Source organism: Polypterus senegalus, chromosome 14, assembly GCF_016835505.1.
Source record: "Polypterus senegalus isolate Bchr_013 chromosome 14, ASM1683550v1, whole genome shotgun sequence".
NCBI classification, from domain to species: domain Eukaryota; kingdom Metazoa; phylum Chordata; class Cladistia; order Polypteriformes; family Polypteridae; genus Polypterus; species Polypterus senegalus.
In genome coordinates this window covers 145,980,593-146,003,841 of record NC_053167.1, presented here as the reverse complement: position 1 = coordinate 146,003,841, position 23,249 = coordinate 145,980,593, and the positions used below count along the sequence as shown (strand labels likewise).

At 46.8% G+C, this 23,249-nt stretch overlaps 1 protein-coding gene across 1 annotated transcript in view; it reads right to left on the bottom strand.

The window, feature by feature from the left end:
* notch2 (notch receptor 2) overlaps positions 1–20,989 on the bottom strand; it is a 38,953-nt gene extending 17,964 nt beyond the window's left edge. The window contains exons 1-16 of the mRNA XM_039736060.1: positions 20,758–20,989; positions 17,292–17,364; positions 16,762–16,946; positions 12,654–12,992; positions 12,194–12,316; positions 9,182–9,415; positions 8,914–9,069; positions 2,456–2,641; positions 2,271–2,384; positions 2,075–2,188; positions 1,695–1,928; positions 1,509–1,619; positions 1,222–1,414; positions 999–1,144; positions 544–657; positions 344–463 (exon numbers count right to left, since the gene is read on the bottom strand). Of these exons, the coding sequence (XP_039591994.1) occupies positions 344–463; positions 544–657; positions 999–1,144; positions 1,222–1,414; positions 1,509–1,619; positions 1,695–1,928; positions 2,075–2,188; positions 2,271–2,384; positions 2,456–2,641; positions 8,914–9,069; positions 9,182–9,415; positions 12,194–12,316; positions 12,654–12,992; positions 16,762–16,946; positions 17,292–17,364; positions 20,758–20,824 (2,509 nt within the window). The 5' untranslated portion in view covers positions 20,825–20,989. The remainder of the gene's footprint in view (positions 1–343; positions 464–543; positions 658–998; positions 1,145–1,221; positions 1,415–1,508; positions 1,620–1,694; positions 1,929–2,074; positions 2,189–2,270; positions 2,385–2,455; positions 2,642–8,913; positions 9,070–9,181; positions 9,416–12,193; positions 12,317–12,653; positions 12,993–16,761; positions 16,947–17,291; positions 17,365–20,757) is intronic.
* Between the last annotated feature and the right edge of the window lie 2,260 nt (positions 20,990–23,249).

Genomic DNA, 23,249 nt, shown 5'->3' with positions numbered 1-23,249 from the left:
TATTAACCTATTCTTTTCCATGGACTATATTCATTTTTCACAGGGACAGTGACAGACTGAGAACAATTCATTGTTGTGTTTCATAATTGTATTTCTTTGTTAACTCATAATGTTGATTTGTTTCCCTACACTTTCTTTTTAATAAATGTCATCACTGTTACTTTACTCAGTGGGTCAACTATGGAAAGTGATTGAGGAGGGCAGTTATGCAAAGTTCAGAGGTGGAACTAAAGGAAGACATTTAAAGAGCAACGGGGATTTCAGTTATGTAAGAGAAACGTTTGCACAGCCGTGTGTTAGTTAATTCATTACACAATACATTCATATAACGATTAATAAATACCCGTCCAGCCGGGTGGACACTGGCACACATAGTGTAAGAAGTCGGCGGACTCTTTGCAGACACCAGAATTCTCACAGGGGTTCGGGTCACAGGGAGCCAAAGATTTTTCACAGTTCAGGCCTGTAGATGAGACAAGAGATGGTGAGGCGGCCATGGCGCTCCTCACAGCAGCCGCGTAATCCCCTCCAGAGCTACGGTACCTGTGTAACGCACAGAGCAGATGCAGGTGTATCTGTTCATCTCATTGAGGCAGGTGCCCTGGTGGAGGCAGGGATTTGAAACGCACTCATCGATGTCGCTCTGGCAGGTGACACCTACAGAAGGGTAAGAGAAGAATAATCTGGACAAGCCCAACAAAGCGTGCCAATCCTATCCACTTCATTCTCCTACAATAACATTTATTGGAGCTTTTCAGGTCCCTAACGTCCTCCTGTCCGCCACACCATTTGGTCGCATATTCTAACTGTCTGTGGAAAAACTTTCTACCGTTTGTGTGAAATTTCCCCTTCACAAGTTCCCAACCATCTTGATCCACTGGGCTAATTCCCTTCATCACTTTAAATGCTTCAAGCACGTCTCCTCTTAATCTTCTTCTATTTAAACTGAAACATTCACTGAAACAACACGAGGTGCACCCGGAGGAGAAGCCACCTACCTGTGAATCCACTTGCACAAGCACATTTGAAGCCATTGAGGAGGTCTGCACAGGTGCCTCCATTGCGACATGGGTTTGAGTTACACTCGTTGCGCTGCAGCTCACAGTTCTCTCCAGTGTACCCAGGCTCACACTGGCACTTATACCTGTGGAGGACATACTTTAATCAGAAATCAACTTGTTTGGGCACAGCAGAAAGACTCCTAGAAGAGCTGCCACCTACCCATTTTCATCATCCAGACACTGGCCATGGACACAGGGGTTGCTGTCACAGTTGTACATTTCAGAGTAACACACAGGGCCATGGTAGCCTTCGGGGCAAATGCAATGGAATGCATTGAGCTCATCCACGCAGGTGCCACCATTCTGACATGGATGTGAGGCACACTCATCAACATTGTCGGTGCACTTGGGACCTACAAGCAGAGATCATGTTACAGGCAAGGCAGAAGCTACTGCCAGTGGCCTTGCCATGGGCATATCACACATCTCTAACCTGCTGAGCCTCACCTGTATACCCTGGGGAGCAGACACATTCATAGCTGTTGATGCCGTCTTTGCAGATGCCAAAGTCACATGGGTTGCTGGCGCAATCATCAAAGTTGTTTTCGCAGTTGACCCCTAGAAGTGCACAAAGCATTTGAGGAGGCTGTTCAAGGCCAAATGTCTGGGCAGTCAAATGTTAGGAAGGCTTACCCGAGGTACCCAGCAAGCAGTTGCACTGGTACATGTTGACTAAGTCAACACAGCGTGCCCCATTCTGACAGGGCTGGCTCAGACACTCGTTGACCGGCTCACTGCATATGGGGCCCATGTAGCCGGGGTCACACACACAAGTAAAGGTGCTAATGCCATCCACACAGCGCCCATGGTGACACTGCTTGGGTTCACAGTCATTGATGTTCTCCTCACACAGCAGACCAGTGTAGCCTGAAAGGAAAGGAGCCGGCGTGACTTCCAGTTTCTCTTAGCATTACAAGAGCTGCTGTTTAGGGAATTTAATGAAAGTACGCAGAGATACACAGAATAAAAAAGGCCATGCGGTGATCAGCTAAGAGGCCAGACCAGACTGGTACCTTCAGCGCAGATGCATTCATATCCATTGGGTCTGTCCAGACATTTGGCACCATTGTGGCACGGTGTGCTGACACATTCATCAACATCGACCTGGCAAACAGCTCCACTGAAACCTACAGCAACGAAAAGTCTCAATAAATTCTACTTAATCAGACATCCTGGGCTACTGACTGGCACACAGCTTGCTTCACTTACCAGGAGGGCAGTGGCAAACAAACTGGTCCACCTGGTTCTCACACTCGCCATTATTCAGACAGGGGTTGCTATCACACTCGTTAATGTCAACGTCACAGAAGACTCCGGTGAATCCTGTGGGGCATAAAGCAGGATGAGCATGGCTGCCTACCCCTGGTGGGCTTCTTGTGCTAGGACAGTCTTACCTGGCATGCAGATGCAGGTGAACTTGCCAATCTGGTCCAAGCAGGTGGCTTCATTCTTACAGGGCATTGCTGAACACTCGTTGATGTCGATTTCACATCGTGGTCCAGTGTAGCCCTTGGAACACTCGCAGCGGAACGAGCCCTGGGTGTTCATGCAGCGACCGCCGTGCTCACAGGGGTTATCGCCTGGGGAAAAGGAGACGTAACCAATCACCCACTGGACTGCAAGGACAAACTGTCCAAACCCTTGTACAGTATTACCCATAATGCCTGTGAAGTTGGAGCTGGAAAAAGAAAGGTAGCCTTTGACATACCAGTGTGTTGACCATTAAGCAGAATAAAGAAGATGGCACAACTGGACCTATAAGGGACCGTTACACAGAAGACCAAGCACATCCCTCACAGACTGCACACTAAAAGACGGATTAAAAACAAATCGCATCTTGCCAAGAATTAAACCCTCATCCAAATTCTTCATTCCAGTCTCACCAGAACCAAAGCCAAGCTGGACAGCAACAAATTAGATTGAAAAGTGGAGCTCACATATAGAGAGAGACGAAGAATGGACGAGAGGTTTAGACAAGGACAGGCCCTTCAGCTTGTCAGTCCTTAGTCAGATCGTGACTTGATGACATTATGCAGACATTAGGTGCACTTATTGTGTGGATTACTCGTTGTTTGTCTGAATAACGCGGCCCAACAATCTTACACCTGTGGTGGATGGCCGGGGCCCTTGGATGGACCTGGGGAGACAGGAATGCCAGGACAGTTTCTTCCCCGGGCCGACAGAGGGCAGTCCCCTTGGTTTTCAGTGGGGCCACGGGTTATGAGCATGGAGGCCCAATCCTGTTGGAACCTGTGGCCACCGCCAGGGGGCGCATGGACCTTTCCAGGGCCTTATTTGGTCACGCTTCTGCCACACCCGGAAGTGTCCCTGGAGTCCATCCAGGTGCCTTATAAAAAGGAGCCACCGCACTCCATGAGTCGGGAGGAAAGGACAAAGCCTGTAGAGGACTGGAGGGAGAAGGACTGGCAAGAAGGGACTAAATGGCGTCGGTGTGTTGCGTTGTGTGGGTAAAACTGTAAATAAACGTGTGGAGTGGGGCAAAAACTGCCTCCTGCCTGTCATGCCCCCCTAGTGGCTCACACACCATTTCTCCATAGCCAATATTCACCCCTGCCATCGGAATTCACTTAATAGCTGCTAATCTAAACAGTAAGGAACAGACTGGCTGCCATATCTCCTTGACTGACGTGAGTAACGTAAATGTGTTTCTAAAATTAAAACGGTTAAGCGAGTCAGAGAATGTGATATTCTCATCCTTACAGAGCTTTCAAATCTGTCTCATCCCATTTGGCTACGGGAAAAGCCCACAGGGGATTGCTGAAATTTCTCAGAGCACATCTCCTGGTTCCTTTTACTCTGGAAAATATCTGAAGAGTTTTGATGAGAACAAGACATTCAGCCCAGCAAAGCTCGTCAATTCTCTCCACCAATTTCATGCATCTGCGCTTCTTTGTGTGAAGAAATATTTGATATGAAATTTGCCTTGAACACGTTTCCATTTGTTTCCTGTGTTCTTGTTGAATTCATTTTAACGTAACAGCTGGATCTGCCGTCTGATTCCTTCATAATTTAAAACACAAACAAATCTTTCCTCACACGCTAGAACAGAAGTCAATACAGAAAATGATTCCCGAAACTAAACTTTTAAAAAAACAACAACTGTTTTCTGAGGTCATCCACTGAGGGATGCTGAAAACGCAAATCGCCGTCACACACGGTGAACCCTGCATGCATACGAACACACCGGACTGTGACAATCGCACTCACATGGTAGCCTCAAAGTTTATTCAAAATTGTGGCGCCCAGAATGGTGAAGCATATATATATATATATATATATATATATATATATATATATATATATATATATATATATATATATATATATAAAACCAACAATATTTATTTATATAGCACGTTATCACACAAACAATGTAGCTTAAAGTGATTTACAAAATGAAATAAACGGAAGATAATATAAAACATAAGCAAAGAAGATTAGGTAATAATATTACACAGTTTGCAAAAAAAAAAGGTAAGGTCAAATGGCCAGGAGGACAGAAAAAGAAACCAATAGATATACTGTATAAGGACACGGCTACTTTTAAAAGATAGGAATACCCACATCATGCATTCTTTTACAAACATCCAAGCCTGCTTTCTTAAATTGTTTGTGACTCAAACAACAGCAGCCATCTTCTCAAGTAATCATCTTTCTCACCGCTTTTCAAGTAATGAGAGTTATAAAGCCAATGTAAGACGAGCTTGACGCCTTCAAAAACGTTGAACCCTAACCCTAACCAGCCTGTGCAGAAAGGCTGCTGTTTAGGGCTGTTAATGACCTGCATGCCACTGCCAATGCAAACTACATACAGCATCAGTTCTTGTCTTAGACTTGAGCACAGCATTGTCATGAAGTGCCTTATCAATGGCCGCATCTCTCTGGCAGTGCCGTAAGCTGGCTTTGGTCTTTTGTAGCGGAGATTGCATGTCAAAAGTCCTGATATTGTACAGCGTGTATCACAGGGATCAGTTCTAGGCCCACCGTTGTTCTCCATCTATGTTCCCATAATGCCAGATTATTTCCAAACACAAGGTGACCTACGGCAGATAAGCAGACGACACCCCACTTTGCTTATCTAAAGCACTAGGTGACTTATGTCCAGGCTGTTAGAAGCATAAACAATGGATAAGCACTCACTTCCTCAAACTAAACAAGGAAAAATAAAGATTTTTTTCTTGTTGGCAGAAATTAAAAAAGTAAGGGAGTTAGACATGAAGTTTATCACTGAATTGGGCATTATTGTGGATCTAAACTTCAAACTGCATAATAATAATCATATTACTAAGATAGCATTTTTTCACTTTATAAATATTATGAGTAGTAACAGTAGTTAGGGGGCGGCACGGTGGCGCAGTGGTAGTGCTGCCACCTCGCAGTTAGGAGACCCTTAAGGGTTCGCTTCCCGGGTCCTCCCTGTTGGAGTTTGCATGTTCTCCCCGTGTCTGCGTGGGTTCCCTCCCACAGTCCAAAGACATGCAGGTTAGGTGCATTGGTGTGTGCGTGCCCGGAGATGGGCTGGCACCCTGCCTGGTGTTTGTTCCTGCCTTGCGCCCTGTGTTGGCTGGGATTGACTGACTGAACAACAGTTAGGGCTTCAGAGACAGAGTCCTCATCACAGGCTGTGTAGACTGTCCCTGTGCTCCCCACATCTGTGCCGTTCTTCTCTGGATGCTCCCACTCCTCAAAGACCCGAGTTTCAGGTCCACAGTTGAATTCGCCCTGATTAGTATTCGAATGTGTGGACATGTGCAGGTGCGCTTTGTAATAAAAGGGGATCTGTCTGGGTTTGGGTCCCTTCTGGGATAGGCTCCAGCGACATGACCCGGAGGTGGACATTTGGGTCATCAAATGGGTGGTTTGATGGGTGGAAGTCACTGTGGTCAATTTGATTGTCCTTGTGAGGCATGCTTCATCTTTGGGCTATTCAGTACGATGGTCCTCACCAGATACAGTGTCTGCACTCTTTCACAGGACTAACAGCCTTATTCACAGGAACATCCTGCCAGGGAGGTTGTCCCACGTGTCCGAGGCCAGAATGTCCATCCTGACCCCACCAGATGGGCAGTAGTAGGATAAGCTGAAGTGTATGCTGCTGAAATTCTGCCTGTGCCAACGTTAAATCTCGCTGCTTTCTAAATGAACGGTCTGAGAAGTTACTGAAAACTTTCTTTTTGCATATGCAAATTTTACAATCAAAATAAGGCACCATTAAAAAAAAAAAAAATCACAGTAAGAAATTTCAAACAATTTTGCAGAGAATGCAACTAAATTCTCAATTAAGAGAAGAACTTCACATCAACTGGGTCTGTGATCTGTTGGAGTCCTCTGTTGAGTTCCTGTGTCTCCCTGAGCAGCTAACAGCTGTGATCAGCAGGGCACTAATCCAAAGCGACTTACCAGACTGGTCTGGTTCAAACCAGACAATGTTTCCGAGTATGGATTCACATCTTTGAGGCTGTGTTCACACTAGATAAGCATTTATGCCAAGTGTTTTCTCTAAGATGTACTCCATTTTTGTGGAACTGTGCTGTTACTGAGAGAAGTCCTCCACCACATCACATAAGCCTTATTAAACCTGGTAATCTAGTTACGGGTAGTGAGATTCTTGGAAGAGAACGATACAAACTTAAGAATTTGTAGAACTATTTTATTTAATTTTAATTGAATTTTTCAAAGCTTTAGGTGTTTTCACTTCCAGTTTGTTTGGAGCAATTGTTTCGGATTCTGGAACAGATTTTTGGGTAGATGTGAACATCCCAAGCACACTCCAGGCAGACCAAAATGACAAGATCAAGGCCCTTTGAAAACACGCGAGGTATGACCTACTGTTTCAGCAGAGGGACAACACAGTGGGGTCTTTCAACCACAGCTCCTTCCAGCTGCCACGTCCACGACGGCCTTGTAGTCTGAGAAGAACCTCTTCATATGTGCAATGGCCCCTAACATGGATGATCTGCACTTGGGAGGTGGCTGAAGTCACTGGGAAGCCCACTGCTTGCAGCAGCTCACAGACTGGCTACCCCGGCACAGAGGAGCTCAGAGCGTTAAGGAGCAGCTTCTTTGTGTGTCTTTGCCGTCCTCTGTGATTCCACATAAAAGCGCCATTCACAGGAGATACATTCTGACAGCTCTAGTAGTGAGTATGTCACTTTTGGGATTCAATTGACACGGCTTAGGGACTACTGTGGCCTTTTCCATGTCACTTCCATATCTACTCTGCCTCGGCCCATCAGTAACACAGACGCCCCCCCGCTTGTTACACTCGCCCCTCCACAATGCATTTTGGCTCAGATTTTCCTACCCCGGTGCTGTGCTGCTGGATCTAAAGTTGCACTCAGAGCAGATGTCCAAATGCTCCTCCAGTACCCTGTTTGCTCCTTAACCCGAGATCCCGCACATCCTGCTCTTTAACATTACAAATGTTAAGCATCCATCACCTCTTTCTCATTAAACATAACCGTAAATAAAAGCTGATATTCCTTTTTTAGGAGCTTCCTCATCTGATACTCTGTGAGAAGGGCAGCCCAACTATGTCTAGCTGTTGTTCAGCCGACTATACAAACTCGGTCTTTTCCTCCACCACAGTAAACACATTTCATTTCGCCACTGGCGTGCAGATCTTTACGAGCTGCTCCGTAAATGTTTGTACCCAAATGGCACCTCGAACGAATCCTCCTTTTTAAAGGAATCAGGCCCTCAAAGATACTCCAAACGCCCTTTAAGCTGATCCCACATAGCGATGCCCCTGTCATGTCTACCTGCAGAGGTGGTTCAGCTCACAGTACCCTAATTCAGACGAAGTTCGTTCTTCTTTTTGGTTTTTTGCTTACACTGTCAGAGGAATCACAAATCAGTCAATGCCAATGGCGGCCCTGCCAATAGGAGCACAGAACACTTGACAACATAGCGTCGCTGGGTGTGTCTTCTACGGTCTCTGCTAATGCTAGTCTTGTGCGACTCAAGGAGGTTTAAGCTTCTCATTCCACAGTCGTTCTGTGACATATTGAAAATGGAAGGAGGAAGCTCTCTACCCCGAAACCACAACAGTAAAGCTCAGCCAGCAAGGAATGCGGCTTGCAGTACAAAACAATGTGAGAAAAAAAAGGAGTCCTGGCAGATTCTTTTGTATAAACCACTCGCTAATTTGCAGGTGTGGTCCCGAAATAATTAAACGAAAAGTGTGAGACTTGTTCCATGTAGAGTAAGAGGAACTATTGGGAGTTGGTAACACTTGCAAACAGCCACCATTTCAGGCGGAAGGCAGCACGCTGTGGAGAGTGGCACTCTTTTCTTTATATAGTGGAATGGCGGGGAGGCTGGTCCATTACAGGGCACACTTGCTCTCACTGAGCTGCATGGAGGCAGACATGCAGAACCCACAAAACCCACCGTAGCGGGGAATCTCCGCGCCAGCATGGCTGCCAGCTCCACAGTGGCACCACCAAGGAGGAGTGAACTGCTTGTGTCTTTGAAATGTTAAAGAGCATTTTACAGACGATAAGCATTAATGCCTGCTGCCAAAAAGAAAAGAATTTAAGAGGCACCCAAACATTTAGTCAGAAATGTGGGTCAGGCATGCAAGATAGAATTTCACTGCAAATGTGAGCCCTCAGCTTGAACACTACAAATATCTAAATGTCCATTTTCAAGGCCCAAGCTTTTAAAAGTGACATTGTATGCTTTGGTGAAGCCCCCCAGACACTCTCGTCGGCGAATGGCTCCTCTATTCTCTCTTCTCACTGTATGTTTGCTTATTCCCGTACACAGCATGTCTTTAAATTTAGGTTTTATTCACACATCTTTGTTCTTTAATTTCGGCTCCACTTACCCAACGCACACTCGTCAATGTCTTCATTGCAGGCTGTGCCCTTGTACCCATTGGGGCAGGTGCAGATATATTTGCCATTGACCGGGTTGGTGTCACACATCGCCCCAGTCTGGCAGGGGTTGCTGTAGCAGGCATCATCCAAATGACACAGCAGTCCTGTCACAAGAAGAAATGTACTTACAAATCCCACCGCCATTCCATTCAGATCCATGCACGTACTTGTACGTCTGCTCATGCTACTGCTTCAGGTGAGCCATTCACCTCCTACCTGTTTTTCCGGGTGGACAGATGCAGTAGAAAGACGCCACTCTATCAATGCACGTAGACCCTTCTGTGCAGGAGGCCTCGGCACAATCGTCAAAATTTATGCTGCAGTCATCACCAATCCAGCCATTGACACAGACACAGCTGTGCCCACCATCTTCATTGTGGCATGTGCCCCCGTTTTGACAAGCGTTGGGCTGCAGCTTGCACTCATCCACATCCTCATCACAGAGCTGGCCTGCAAAGAGAGTAGGCAAAGTTTTAAGCACAAGTCAAGAACAATCAGCATGGGTGCAGATGGGAACGGTTGCTGTAAAAGCCAGTCTTCGAAAATGAATGTTAATGGCAAATCAACACAAGTGTTTGTGTAACTCTGTGAAACTTAAACTTTATTCAAATTACACAGACAATGGAATCAGGAAGGGATCAAGATAAGCGGAATTACCCGTCCCAGCAGCCAACCAGCTCCCCAACAAGCACAAAGCAGCCTGCCACTTCTCTGTACTGGAGCCTGATGATCCATCGATCAACGCAGCCAAAAGTTCCAAATCAGATTAAAGTAAAAAGAGATTCCCAGAAGTTCACAGACAGAATTCAAGAGAGAGGCTGAGATTAGTTTTGTGGTGATGGCCCCCACACAGAATAACCTCTGCTGGATAAAAGAGCAGAGAGGGCCAGGAGGAGAAACACAGGGAATAAAAGGGAAACATTAAGGGAGAGAAGAGAGGAGATGAGGAACAGTTAGAGACATCAATCCAGCAAACAGAGACTGGGAACACCCAAGACATATGGAGCAAAGAGCCAAGGACATTTGAGGAATACAAGTGACGGAATCAGTGGCCAATGGCTTAGCACCAACTTTATGAGAAGTCAAGTACAATTTGGGTTTTTGAAGGATGGGATGCCACTGGCCCAAAATGAATGTTAATGGCAAATCAACACAAGTGTTTGTGTAATTTGAATAAAGTTTAAGTTTCACAGAGTTACACAGACAATGGGATACTCAGGCTTAAGCTAACTAAGGCTCCAGAAAGTGCCACTGTTGTGGAAAACACCATGCATTGTTCCTGTTCCAAAGAAGGCAGGTGCCTCCTCACCTCAGGACTACAGACCAGTGGCACTCACGTCTCACGTTATGAAGACCTTTGACAGGCTGGTACTGGACTATACGAGTCCTCTTGTGGTGGACCACCTAGACCCACTGCAGTTTGCCTATCAGACAAAGACTGGTGTGGAGGATGCAATTATCTATCTGCTCCGCAAGGCTTACTGACACCTGGGCAAAGCTGGTAGCACTGAGAGGATTGTGTTTTTGGATTTCTCCAGTACTTTCAGTACTAGTCAGCCAGCCCTGTTAAGAGCTAAGCTTAGAGATAAGTAGGTGGGTGAGAGTGTGGCGTCCTGGATAATGGACTCTCTGTTGGGTGAGACTCAAGGACCGATACCGATGTGAGCCACACTGCAGCACCACACGGAGTGGTGCAGGCCTGCCTGCCTGCCTGCCTTTCTCTTCACTCCGTACACCTCTGACTATCAATACAACAGCCGGTCAGGTCACTTGTACAAATCTCTGATGACATTACGGGGTGAATTGAGAAGGATGGAGAGCGTTGTTTCTTGGTGCAAAGAGAATTGTCCGCATCTTAACCTCAGCAAAGCCAAACGTCTCTTTGAAGTACAGTATGTGACATATGGGCTTTCACTACATTTGTCACCTTTTAGGGATTACATGAGTGGACATTAGTTTGGCTTCAAAAACCAAATGAATGACGCAGCATTAGCATATCCATATTTAGCAATGAAGAACGTTGTTCTGGCATAATCGCATTATAAATACATTTTACTTTGGAAGTAACAAATGGAGCAGCTCATCACATCGCCAGGATGGTCAAGCCAAATAGCCGCTGGACTTTCACATTGCTAGTGTGCGCAGTCCTATATGCAGAAGAGCGCCTGGTGAATGCGACGTTTCCTCCGTGACCTTAAACTGTAGAAAGCAGCTAGAAAACGAATGGATGTTTAAAACACACTTCAGAGAATGAATGCAAAGCCCCCGTTCCTTTCTGGGGTCTGCGTAGCATTCTGTCTCGTCTTACAGTTCTGTGACGTTACAAGTTGAACCCCTGATGAGTCACATTACTAAGCTCACAGAGCACGCATGAAGCTATTTATGAACTCACTCACTCACTCCGCAATGCAATAAAAGTGGTAATAATGAAAGCTTGTGTGTGTGTGTGTGTTTTAAATAATAAGCACAATTCCCTCAGTCACACACTGAAATTCTCCAACCTTGAAGACAAAGTATTTCTACACATGACTTGTGTTCTTCTTTTCAACATGTGGCGCCTGCATCATTCACCACCATGATTCGTTTTTATTTTACTTCTTACTCACGATTTCCTCAAGTATTACTGTGCTTTCTGGAGTAATTCCTCTTGGTATCGAAAGTATCAGTTCTTTAGACAAATGCTTTCCAGATGTGCTACTGTTGTACCAATACAGTGCAAAAATAAACCAAAAAGTGCGCTGCCCCAGTCGGGCGAGTTGGAGTCAGGAAAAAGAGGAGGACAGCACGTCTGAAAATCAGGGTGACTGAGTGAGGCGGACACTGAAGTCGAGTACAATGAAAGCGGGCTGTCATTGTGAACAGCACACACAATATGGAGTTCTGTCTGCGTCTGTGAAGAAGACTACGCACAGCCAGGGTGACATGTGACTTGCTCGGCACGCTTGTGTGAAAGCTGCTATAGGCTTCAAAGAGTACCGTATGTGAAGTGATGCCAGGCACTGAACGCACATCGCTGAATGAGTATGGAGGAGACAGCATGCACGCTAGGCTCACACCTGTTTTTAAGAAAGGCCTTAATCCTCAACTTTTCATCCGGTTGCACATTTGTTCTCTTAAATAACAGCTGGGATACAAACCTGCCATTCTTTGCCCTCACGTGACACAGTATGGCGTAGACTGGACTGTGGACAACATAAAGTGACTATCACCTGAAGCATCACCACTCACCTGTCCAATGTGGTGGACACTGACAGTTGTATGTATTCGGTCCATCAACACAGGTACCACCATTTTTGCAATGGTGCTGCACGCAGTCATCAATGTTGATTTCACAGTCTGTTCCATTAAAACCTGAGGAGGGAAAGTGTGGAAATGTGTGAGAGCACAAAGCCATCTATTCAGACAGCATCAAGTCCACTGTGCCTACCCACTGCCACCACTAGGGGGTACCCTTAGATCATTTCATTCAACTGCGCTGTGCTGCGCAACGCTCCTGGTTTACTCGGAAGGGACGGCTCACTGAATGAAGACAATTTCATGCACAGCTTTATTGCTTTATGTAGATATTTGATAAACCAAATACAGTGGACTCAACTCATTCTTGACGTTACTTCATCTGCCATACACTACAGGCAACAAGAATTAAAAAAGTGCATGCAGACCAAAAACCCTTTCCCCCAAAGCCTACCTGGGAGGCAGTGGCACTCGTAGGAGAGGGCGCCAGTGGAGCGGCACGTCCCACCGTTCATGCAAGGTGAAGGGGAGCAGGATGTGAAGATTTCCTCACAGCGTCTCCCTGTGAAACCAGGGGGGCACTGACACGTGTAAGACCCCGGCAAGTTGACACAGGTGCCCTTGTTGCGGCAGGTCACTCCGGTAGCACATTCATCGCGGTCCACCTCGCAGCGCTCCCCGGTGTAGCCGTCAAGACAGGCGCAAGTGAAGCGTCCCCCAGAAGCAGCAGAACAAGCGCCGTTGTTCAAGCAAGGCTGAGATAAGCAGGGGTCCTCCAATTTACACGGTTGACCTTAACCAGAACGTAATAGAAAGAGGGTCACAGTGCTGCCTGGAGGATCTACAGAACACAGGACATGTTTAGACTGCCTGGTGAGTTATGGGGACACAAAAGAGCAGCAAAGACACACAAGACAGTTGAGAAAGTTTACTTTTTTAGGCCAATAATATCAAAAGGGGGAATTCAGTCTCAGGAAGAATAATAGGTGATCATCAGAGATTCATCTTAACACGTGCATATGCTAAATTTAGTCTCCGCCATCCTGTGTTCAGTAAAAGAAAAAGTGCAAATCAGTAAACACAAAACCCGCACATATCAGGTTTGTAGCTGCGTCTTTCCCAGGTTCCCAAAATCAAGCAGCTGCTGAGCTGGCAACGCAGCATCCGGCAGGAGTCAAACGTGTAAGAAAAGAAATGTCTCTGTCCAATAAAAGGTTTAGTGAAAATTCAAAGCAAAACCGTTCGCACAAAAAACAGAGAAAATGTTCTTACACAAGCAGGATAAAAGGCAAAAGAGGAAAAAAAAATCTACAAACTTAGCTTTCTCTTCAGTTACTTTCTATGTATAAAGGCTGTCTTAATTTCTCAGTGGCAAACTTACCTGAGCTGCACTTAATACATTCAGTATGTTCTATACACATGGCACATTCAATATGATACGGTTTGAAAACAGTGTGCCCGCCATGCCTTACCAACCCACACTAAGGCAGATCATAAACTGGGACTAATCGGAAGTCAGAGGGACAAGAAATAATTCAAACATTTCACTTCAGTTTGGCTTGTGGTGTTAGAATCGAATCTCCATAGACTATGCATTAATATCTAGACAAACATTTTAACATAGCCAAGAAAATACTTCTATCAACTTAACACAACCTTACTAACCAGCAAATGACTCTTACAGGGTTAATAGCAGAGCCACACAATCGGGGATCACTCAGGGCATAAATCAGCCTGTTTGACGTGACACCCTAACCCTAATGCTAAGCCTGTTAAAGGACCGACTGTAAGTGAGGCCAGATTAACACAATCACGCAAGCCGTAAGGGTGAGAGAAGAATCAGGAAGGGATCAAGATAAGCGGAATTACCCGTCCCAGCAGCCAACCAGCTCCCCAACAAGCACAAAGCAGCCTGCCACTTCTCTGTACTGGAGCCTGATGATCCATCGATCCATGCAGCCAAAAGTTCCAAATCAGATTAAAGTAAAAAGAGATTCCCAGAAGTTCACAGACAGAATTCAAGAGAGAGGCTGAGATTAGTTTTGTGGTGATGGCCCCCACACAGAATAACCTCTGCTGGATAAAAGAGCAGAGAGGGCCAGGAGGAGAAACACAGGGAATAAAAGGGAAACATTAAGAGAGTGAAGAGAGGAGATGAGGAACAGTTAGAGACATCAATCCAGCAAACAGAGACTGGGAACACCCAAGACATATGGAGCAAAGAGCCAAGGACATTTGAGGGATACAAGTGACGGAATCAGTGGCCAATGGCTTAGCACCACCTTTATGAGAAGTCAAGTACAATTTGGGTTTTTGAAGGATAGGATGCCACTGGCCTAAAGTGGGAAAAATTAAAAAGGAGGGGGGAATGAAGTACAGGGATATTGGGACCTCATCTGCTATCAGGACCAACATGATATGAAGGTAGAAAAAAGAAGGAGCCAGAAGGCGTACAAACCCTGGACCTCAATTACTAGAAGATTCTCAGTCTGTACTCATCATAAATGTCACCTCAATGCCTTGACCGGCCCATGTCTTAAAGGACAATGAGTATTTTTTTCTCATGTTTGTCCACAAGACATTTGCTTTATTCTCAGAGTAATGGAAGCATTTGCACTTTCACAAAACAATCATTGCTCAGTCACACTTCAAGGACAATGGCACAGGCGTTACAGTGACAAATGATATTTAACTAATGACAAATAAAATTGTGTTAATTCCATAACAATGAAAACTCTTCCTTTTGTCTATGAAAACCCACAGATAAATGACAGATAGAGAACAATCACATCAAGTAAAAGCATGTTAACTAATGTGAGACTGGTGCCCTTCAACAAGTGAAATGCACGGCCTAACACATCCTCCCTCACTCCTTCTGGGGTTATAAGAAAGACAATTCGGCTCCAACGGTTCATCACGAATGTACATTCGGTGGTCCCAAGTCACTGACGGGCCGAGTCAAAGTAGATGGCAGCTCATTCTTTTCAAGATGTCTGGTTGCACACATTGTGTGGCACCGATACGGCGAGAGCTCTGGTGGCAGAGGCCTGTCGCTCCTTCAATGTCGATGCTAACTGGAGGGCACCAATGACTGACTAACCCTAATCCTGAGCAGGCCACACTCTTCAGATTAACAGAAAATACGAGTTTCCCAGGCTGAAATTTTTATGCGAGTGCCTTACAAAGTGGGCGCTCCTAATGGGATAATGCAGGCAAAATCTGAATTTTCTGATTTTTAGGGTAACACTGACCTTTTACAATCGTATAACATAAGAAATGCACTCTGTTTAGTCAGAAATTGCTTTTTTGGGGTCAAGTTTCTACTAGGAGCTGTGCGATACTTACCTAACGTGCTTAGCTTGCATTTTATTTTATTTAATCAACAGCCACCTCCCAAAAGCCTGAGCAGAAACTCCTGTGACCTTAACAGAGCAGGAAGGTCACAAGTGGGAACTTCAAAATGTCTACAGAATGTAAAAATAAAAGCTGGGTGGCACCAAGTACCAAGACATTGCTCTTCATTGGCTTTTTCCTCCCCCAAGCCCATCATCGTTTATTCCGACACTTTAAACCAACTTGAATTCCAATTCCGGCAGAGACTCTGAATGGTGCATGCAGCGCGGTCACAAGCTCAGTGATGACAGGCTTATTCAGTAACTGTGACAGTACTACTCCACGATTGGGGACAGTGTTTCTGAAACCAACAGCCGCATTACTGCCACTTCACATGGTTGCTGCTGCTTTAATAAATTAAGAACATTAACTATTGTCAGAAAACGTGAAGGCGTGATGGCGTCTGCCTCCCCTTTCGTTATTTCAGTACCGCAGTGTTTGCTCACATAAGCGACTGGATGTTTTTTTGGTCTCATCTAGAAGAAAGTGGCCTTAACTGCAGCGGTGAATGTCCTCTATCAGCGTCCACACAGCTGACACTTCCTGACTCTTCAGATCTGGGCCAGTTGGGCTTTCACAACACTAAAGCTGCTGAACGCATGGAGGCTCCAGGATCCTAACAGTGTGACAAACTGGGTGTTTGCCACTTGGTGCCCAGCAGGTCTCCGTAACTAATACCTACCCAGTCTGAGTGGTCCAAAGCTTCTACGCCGGCTCAGCTCCTGATGCTGCTTTGACGTGACTTTTACTTTAGTAAGCAATGCATGTCAACAGGAATGACAGAACTTTGCCTCCATTTTTACTTGCCACTACTGAAGGTCCATTCCATTCACAAGATGGATGCAGAGACTCTCGTTTCCGTATCAAAGCTGAGCTCAGCATTAGTTTCTTCATAGTCAGTTGCTCGTCTCCCATCCTGACTTGTCAGCTTTGTGACAATAAAAGATAAACTGCCCAGCATTTGTTGCTTACTCTGAACACAGGTGCAAATATTGCATTTTTGTTTCAAAACTCACACGATTTTTAAAGACACTGCAGCAGAACTGGCCTTTCATTTCAGTTTGTGCCATTTTTTTTTTTTAAGTCAAACTAAGTGGAATCTTGAAGTAAAATGGGCGCTTCTCAAATTCACGTCCTGTCTGTCTGCTGCATAGAAATCCGGGACTTACCTGGGTCACAGGGGGCATTCACGCGGCTCTCACAGTAGCGCCCTGTGAATCCCGAAGTACAGCTGCAGGTGGTCTTCACGGTACCCTTCACTTCAACTGATGAGCAGCTGCCGCCATTCTGGCAGAAGTCAGGACTGCAGGGGTCTCTGAGTTTGCAGTTTTCTCCCAGACTTCCTGGCTCACACCTATGAACAACAGAGAAGAGACTGACTGGGTCATCGATGCAGACACCTGACGTGAGCAGACTGGCTCTCGCAATCAGCACGCCTCCTGGTGCCTAAATCACTTCCTGATTCACTTTAAAAATGTCAGCAAGCAAACGTACAGGAAGTGACACTCAGCCACCCGCCTATGGGCAGAAGGGCAGCTGTTGGGTAAAAGGCAGTCTGGAAGTTCCAGAGAAGAGGAAATGAACATGCGTAGCTGCTGTGTGACGCAATAATCAAGCTGGCCTAAAACAGAGAGACACCAAGCAAACACTCAGACTCTCAACGGCAGGATGTCCGTGTGCCAGCCAAACCCCTACTTACCTGCATTCGCTAGTGCCATTGTCATAGGTGACGCATTTACCATAGGGGCACACGCCATCACGACACTGCAGACCTGTGGGGAGAAAAGAGACAGAAATACTTCAGACCGAGAACTGCCTACAAAAGCACAAGCCGCCCCGACAGGAAACAAATCACAACGAGCACACACGTCATCCATGATGCATAGCAAGGCAGTGGCGCTCAGGTATCAAAATGTGACCTCTGACCTGAACCCCACTGAGAGCAAGAGGCCCACCACACCGACCTCAAAAGACAAATCAGATTACACTCCACTGACCCCTCTAAGTCACAGTCACAGAACTTCTGGTGGCGGCGCCGCCGTCATTAATGTCACCATCTCAGAAACTGGGAGCCCTGGGCTGGAATTCCAGAACACGCCGGAATGTGTATGGAGTCTGCAAGTTCTGCCAATGTCTGTGTGGATTTTCCTCTGGTTACCCAGGTGCCCCTAACCCCACTGGTGCCCTGCCCTGTCCAAAGCTGCTTCCTGCCAGGTGCCCAGTGCTGCCAAAAAGGCCCACCAGCAACCCTCTTTGGCAAATTTATGCTAACAAACAGTTCCATGTATTCTGATAAAGTAGCCATTCACTGCACTGTTACGTATACTGGGAATCCACCTGGTCATCTTCAGGACTGGGCCAGTCCAGTTAAGAGGCCATCTTATTCTAGCCACAAAAGTAGCAAGGTGGACACATCGGTCCACTGCAGGGCCCACTCATGTAATGTGCTCACACACACACACTGAGCCAAAGTAGAGATGCCAATCAAACTAAGCCGTATTTGGGGTGTGGAAGGAGCTCTGAAGTACCCCATCACGCACACACACACACACACACACGGTTGACAGGGCTCTGCCACTTATGAAAAATACAAAGTGACATCCAACAATCCACATACTCGACGTAGAGAGGCCACTGAATGCCGCTGTCCATCTCCCTCAATAGACGGAGCGCACACACACACACAGACACACACACACACACACAGAACCTCCTCGCCGCCCCTCAATTAAAAACACACAAGCATCTGGAAACTGTTCCTCTCTAATTACACTCCACAAGGATCCTCCTAAGAAATAAAAGAAAAAGCACATTTCTTTTCTGATGCCAACTCATGGGGTCGGTCAGCCTACAGGGGACACTGAGAAGAGAAAGTCTCACTAGCAGCCCATGAAAATATTTGCTACAAAGCAAACAGCGTCTTACATTTCTCTCCTCTCTGCGACTTCCTTTCTCTGCTGCTATTTTCACTTCACTGCTACTTCCTGTCTGAGGGCTCATTTGCTGCATGCCAAGTTCAACTGCAAACATGACAGAAAGGAGCATCTTGACAGCACTGGCAACTGGGTGCACTGCTTCTCACAAGATCCAATTTGAGGGGCAGAATGAGGCGAGACAAGACCAGGCTTGTCACACAGAGCTTCGGGCAAACGCACCCCAGAGTGCCTCCTGACCGGTTGTGAAACACGCACAACCGGTCTCTGCCGACAGCGCCAGAGCAGCGTCATCGGCTCACTGCAGAGCTGCTGAAGTTGCCACCAGGCCTACGAGCACGGTCAGACTGCTACTGCATCGGAGGAGAAGCTAAGAGCAAACCAGAGACGGGCAGTGGCTTCATGGAGATGTAAGCTAAGGCCACACAGCCACTCGCCGATGGGAGTGTGCCAGTGCCACCGCATCCGCCTCTCCTCTCACTCGTGCCAGACCCCTGAACCTCAGCCCTGATGGCTCCGAGAAGCTCATCGTCTCAAGGCTGATGGAATCCTGACATTCTTCCTGCTACCTGAGCCTCAATATCTTAGCAGTGTCAGTGACACCCATGGCCATCTGGCCCACTAATTCTCACTTGCTAATGAGCTTCCTCAACTGAGCCAAACCAGACTGGACTATTTTGGTCCGATTCAAGCTATTATTGACTCTGGTTGCCTGTATTTTCCACTACTAGATAAGCAACAATCAAAGGCCATGCGACTAAACAAAACACCAAGACAGTTTTGCTTGTTGTTCAACTTCACCATATAATAATAATAATAATAATAATAATAACTCATTTTATTTATATTCCCATCCTCAAGGCACTTCACAGAGTTTAAAAAAAGAACGTCAGGGTATACAGTATATAGCATTGTACTAAACCAGATAAATAAATAAAGAAGATTAAGACAGTGAATTCAGAGAAAAAGCCTAACAGACATCATAACTGATGGTCCAGCACGCACACACACACACACAGGTGACATGAGCATATCCAGGGTCACAGGGAGAAAAGTCGAGACACGCTGCCACTTCCCAATCAAACAACAAACAATCTTTTATATAGCGCCTTTCTCAACCACACATTACTGTACATCAAGACACTTGAGGTGTACAGATACCACTTCTAACTGTTGTTAAACTCTTGGTAAACCGATTTGCTCAGGTCAGACTGCCCTTCGCCACCACGACACAAGGCCTGCCTGAAAGATGTTTGAAGTCGGCAGCAGCCACTATGGCACTGGATACGAATGACAACACAGAGCAACAGTGGGCCACCCTCATTAAGTCTTGCTGTAACCCAAATGCTCATATTACACCAATAAGTGTCGAGTGGATCAAGATTAGGACTCCATAAACAAAACTAACATTTACCACATCCAGTCTGTTAAGTGACAAACTAAATTCCCACTACATTTCATGGCAAATGTGCAAGAGAAAAGTCCTTGTTAGGGCACTGCCTCGTTCAAGACAGGTATGGCCACATTTAGTGGTCAAGTTCAAGCCGCACTTCACCTGGATAGCGCCTGGGGGATCAGGTCAAGCACACTGTCAATCCATGCCCACCTACTCTCTCACTGGTCCTTAGTGCCAATGTGTGCCCCAGTGACTTATTCATAGTCAGCAGTTAAACTCTTTCATTTCGGGCCCCATACATCTTACATTTCCATCATCTCTAACAGATCCCCTGAGCTACCCATCATCATCATCATCTTCCTGCTCAGGATTGATGCCCTGGAGCTTCTGCTTCTTGTCCTGAAGCTCTTCACCTCTCTCTAGCCTCACACTTGGTTAGCACTAACGGCTCTACTAAACTCCGTATCCTCTTTTTCTTTCTTTGCTCGCTCCCCGAGGCTCTGCCTCTTCTCAAATCTGACAGTGGCCGAAACTCCTCATCTTTCTTTTCACCAGTGATGCGTGCCAAAAGCTCCACGTATCTCCGGCGGCCCGGCTCTCCTGTCGACGGCTTCACCCCGACGCTGCGCTCATCCAAACGGCCCCATACACTCGGAGGCTCACGATCGACGCCCGTGACAAACACGTCCAGCGCCGGTGGTGTCCCCGACCGTCCAACGACATCTGCCACATCTGGGCCAGCACAGCCCCGCGCGCATGCAGGGCCTGCCTCGCTCGCGCCCCCCCACTCCGCCTCCTACCCGCGCGCCTCGACTCGCGACAACTTCTTCACTCACCGACCGCCAGCCAGATCGAGCTTAAAAGCAGCGAAAAGTGCCCCAAAAGCAGCCCGGGATGGTTCATCGTCTCCGCGCTCGCCTCATAGGGCTCCTGGGGCGCCGCGACTTCGCCGAGAGTCCAGTTCCGCAGATTAAGCGCAAATCTCCAAAAATCAGTTTTCACCTAAAAGAAAGTCAGAGCGAAGGCGAAGTTTTGGGTGCTACGGCTTGTGGCGTCTCCTTCCGCGGCGACAGGAGGGGCCGCGGCGACAGGACGAGCGGGCGAGGGAGGGGCAACAGGAGGAGGCGGTGGCTGCGGCGGTGGGGAGGGGGCGTCCTATAGGCAACTAGGCACGGACCACCGCTGACCACGAGATCCACCTGAGGCGGCAGCAGGCCGGCCAGGGCGCTCGCCACGGGATACGCGCACTACTTTGCCTCTGCGGAGGAATTTCGATTGTGGCTTGTCGAAGTTGTGCCTCACGTTTAACCCGTTAAGTCGCGCCGCCGGTCGTTGACGAGCTCCCGCGCTGCCGGACAAAGCGATAAGACGGCGGACAATCAGCGGGGATCAAGGAAAGTCTGGACACGGTCGGCGTCAGGTGAGAGGCAAAGCTGCCTGTAGCTGGATATCCGGACGCGTGTCTTAGAACTGGACGGCGCTGAGCATCTTCGAAGTCACCGCTCGGCATCCGGGCAGAGGAGCCACCGACTGTCTTAAGCCTGGAAACTACAAGTCGCAAATATTCTTCCACCGAGTCAAGAAACCCTGGCTGGACCGGGAAATAACATCCGTGGACAGCAAAAGGCCGCTGCTCTGTAAACACCTGGACGTTTCTTAATGACGACACTCTGGCTAGCGGCACTCATCAGAGGTGACCTGCCAAAGTGAATCTCTTATTTAATTAACCGACAGGATACAAAGAGTACTGAGAAGAGGAGAATGGACTCATCCCTTGGTCTTCTGTTTTTGGACCGTCACTTTTTTTAATGATTTATTTAATGATTCAGATTCTGCTATTCTTAGTAAACTTGTGAAATTTGTAGATGGCTGTAAAACTGGAGGAATAGCAGATACTGATGAGGCCGCAAAAAAATAAAATAATAATAAAAGAAAAGACCGGGAAAATCTTCAGAACTGGGTCAACACTTGGAAAATGCAGTTTCATGTAGAAAAGTGCCAAGTGCTACTCATGGGCAAAAGGAGCATCGATTATAAATATAAGATGGGATACACAGCCCTAAAGAAAGAAACCTGGGAACTGGGAACAAATGACCGGAAGATGAAGCAGAACCCTTCACTTTAATTAGGGTCTGCATGAGGTATTGGGACAGCTTAGCTAAACAAGTGAGTCCATTGGACTGAATGGTCGCCTGTCGTTTGTCAGATTTGCTGGGGGTGCTGAAGTAACTGAACCCTGGAGACACGATGTTCATGGCATGATAACATCATGGCTGGCACAGAGGCCATGGAGTAGCTGACCATTGTAGACTAAAGGAAAGCAAATGTGAGAAAGATGAGCAGTCAATCCTTCTGCCTAGTGTGTGCACAATGGCTCCAACAGAAAACGCTGATATGTCAGAATTTGTGCCGATTTCACCAAAGATGTGGACTGCTGCCTGCCTCAACGCCACAGGGTTCACTTTTGGTCACCTATTGACCTTTAATGGATGCAGGCCTGCATCCGCTTGCCCAGTTCACTCCCCTCCAGCGCAGCTGCACATTCCTTACTCCAAAGAGGCTCCTCGCGCAATAATTCATAGAGCCTGACCTAAAGCCAAGAAACCTCGCAGAAAACCAGCATCTGCACCATGTCAAGAAAAGCCTCAAGCCAGCCATTTCATTGTATTAGCATTTCAATTCAAACAAGGCTTTTGCCAAAAATTAAAGATCCATATATAAAGATTGAGTGACCAATAATAAATGCATATTTAAGAATCTGGGCAGTCAGAATGAAAGACATTTTAAGAGTATAAAGATATTCCTCCTTCAAAGCATCTGAAAAACAGTAAACGGTCGCTTGAATGCAGCGGTTCTGTTCACGCTTGTCGTTGTACTGCTATGCGGACAGAGCGCAATGACCTTCTTACTTGCATGTTCAAGCTACATGCAACATATTTTCACTGTTCAGCGCTGTGACAAACTTCATTTTATTGAACAGAGGACACCAACCAGTTTAGCTGATCATCACTGTCACTAACACCTACCAAATATGCACCCTTGGGGTGGCGGTGGATGAGCAGCTGTCTTTTTCTAACCACATTTCTACCGTTTCTCGTTCATGCAGGTTCACGCTGTACAACATCCACAACTTCAGAGCTTAGCTGACAGCATGCAGCACAACTTCTGGTCCCGGCTCTGGTCTTGTCGCACCAGGACTTCTCCAACTCACTTCTGGCAGGAGTGCCCGCGTGTGCTATCAGGCTGCAGCAGATGATCCAGAATGCAGCAGCCAGTCTTGTATTTAACCAGCCGAGACGGGCACATGTCACTCCTCTCTCCAGGTCGC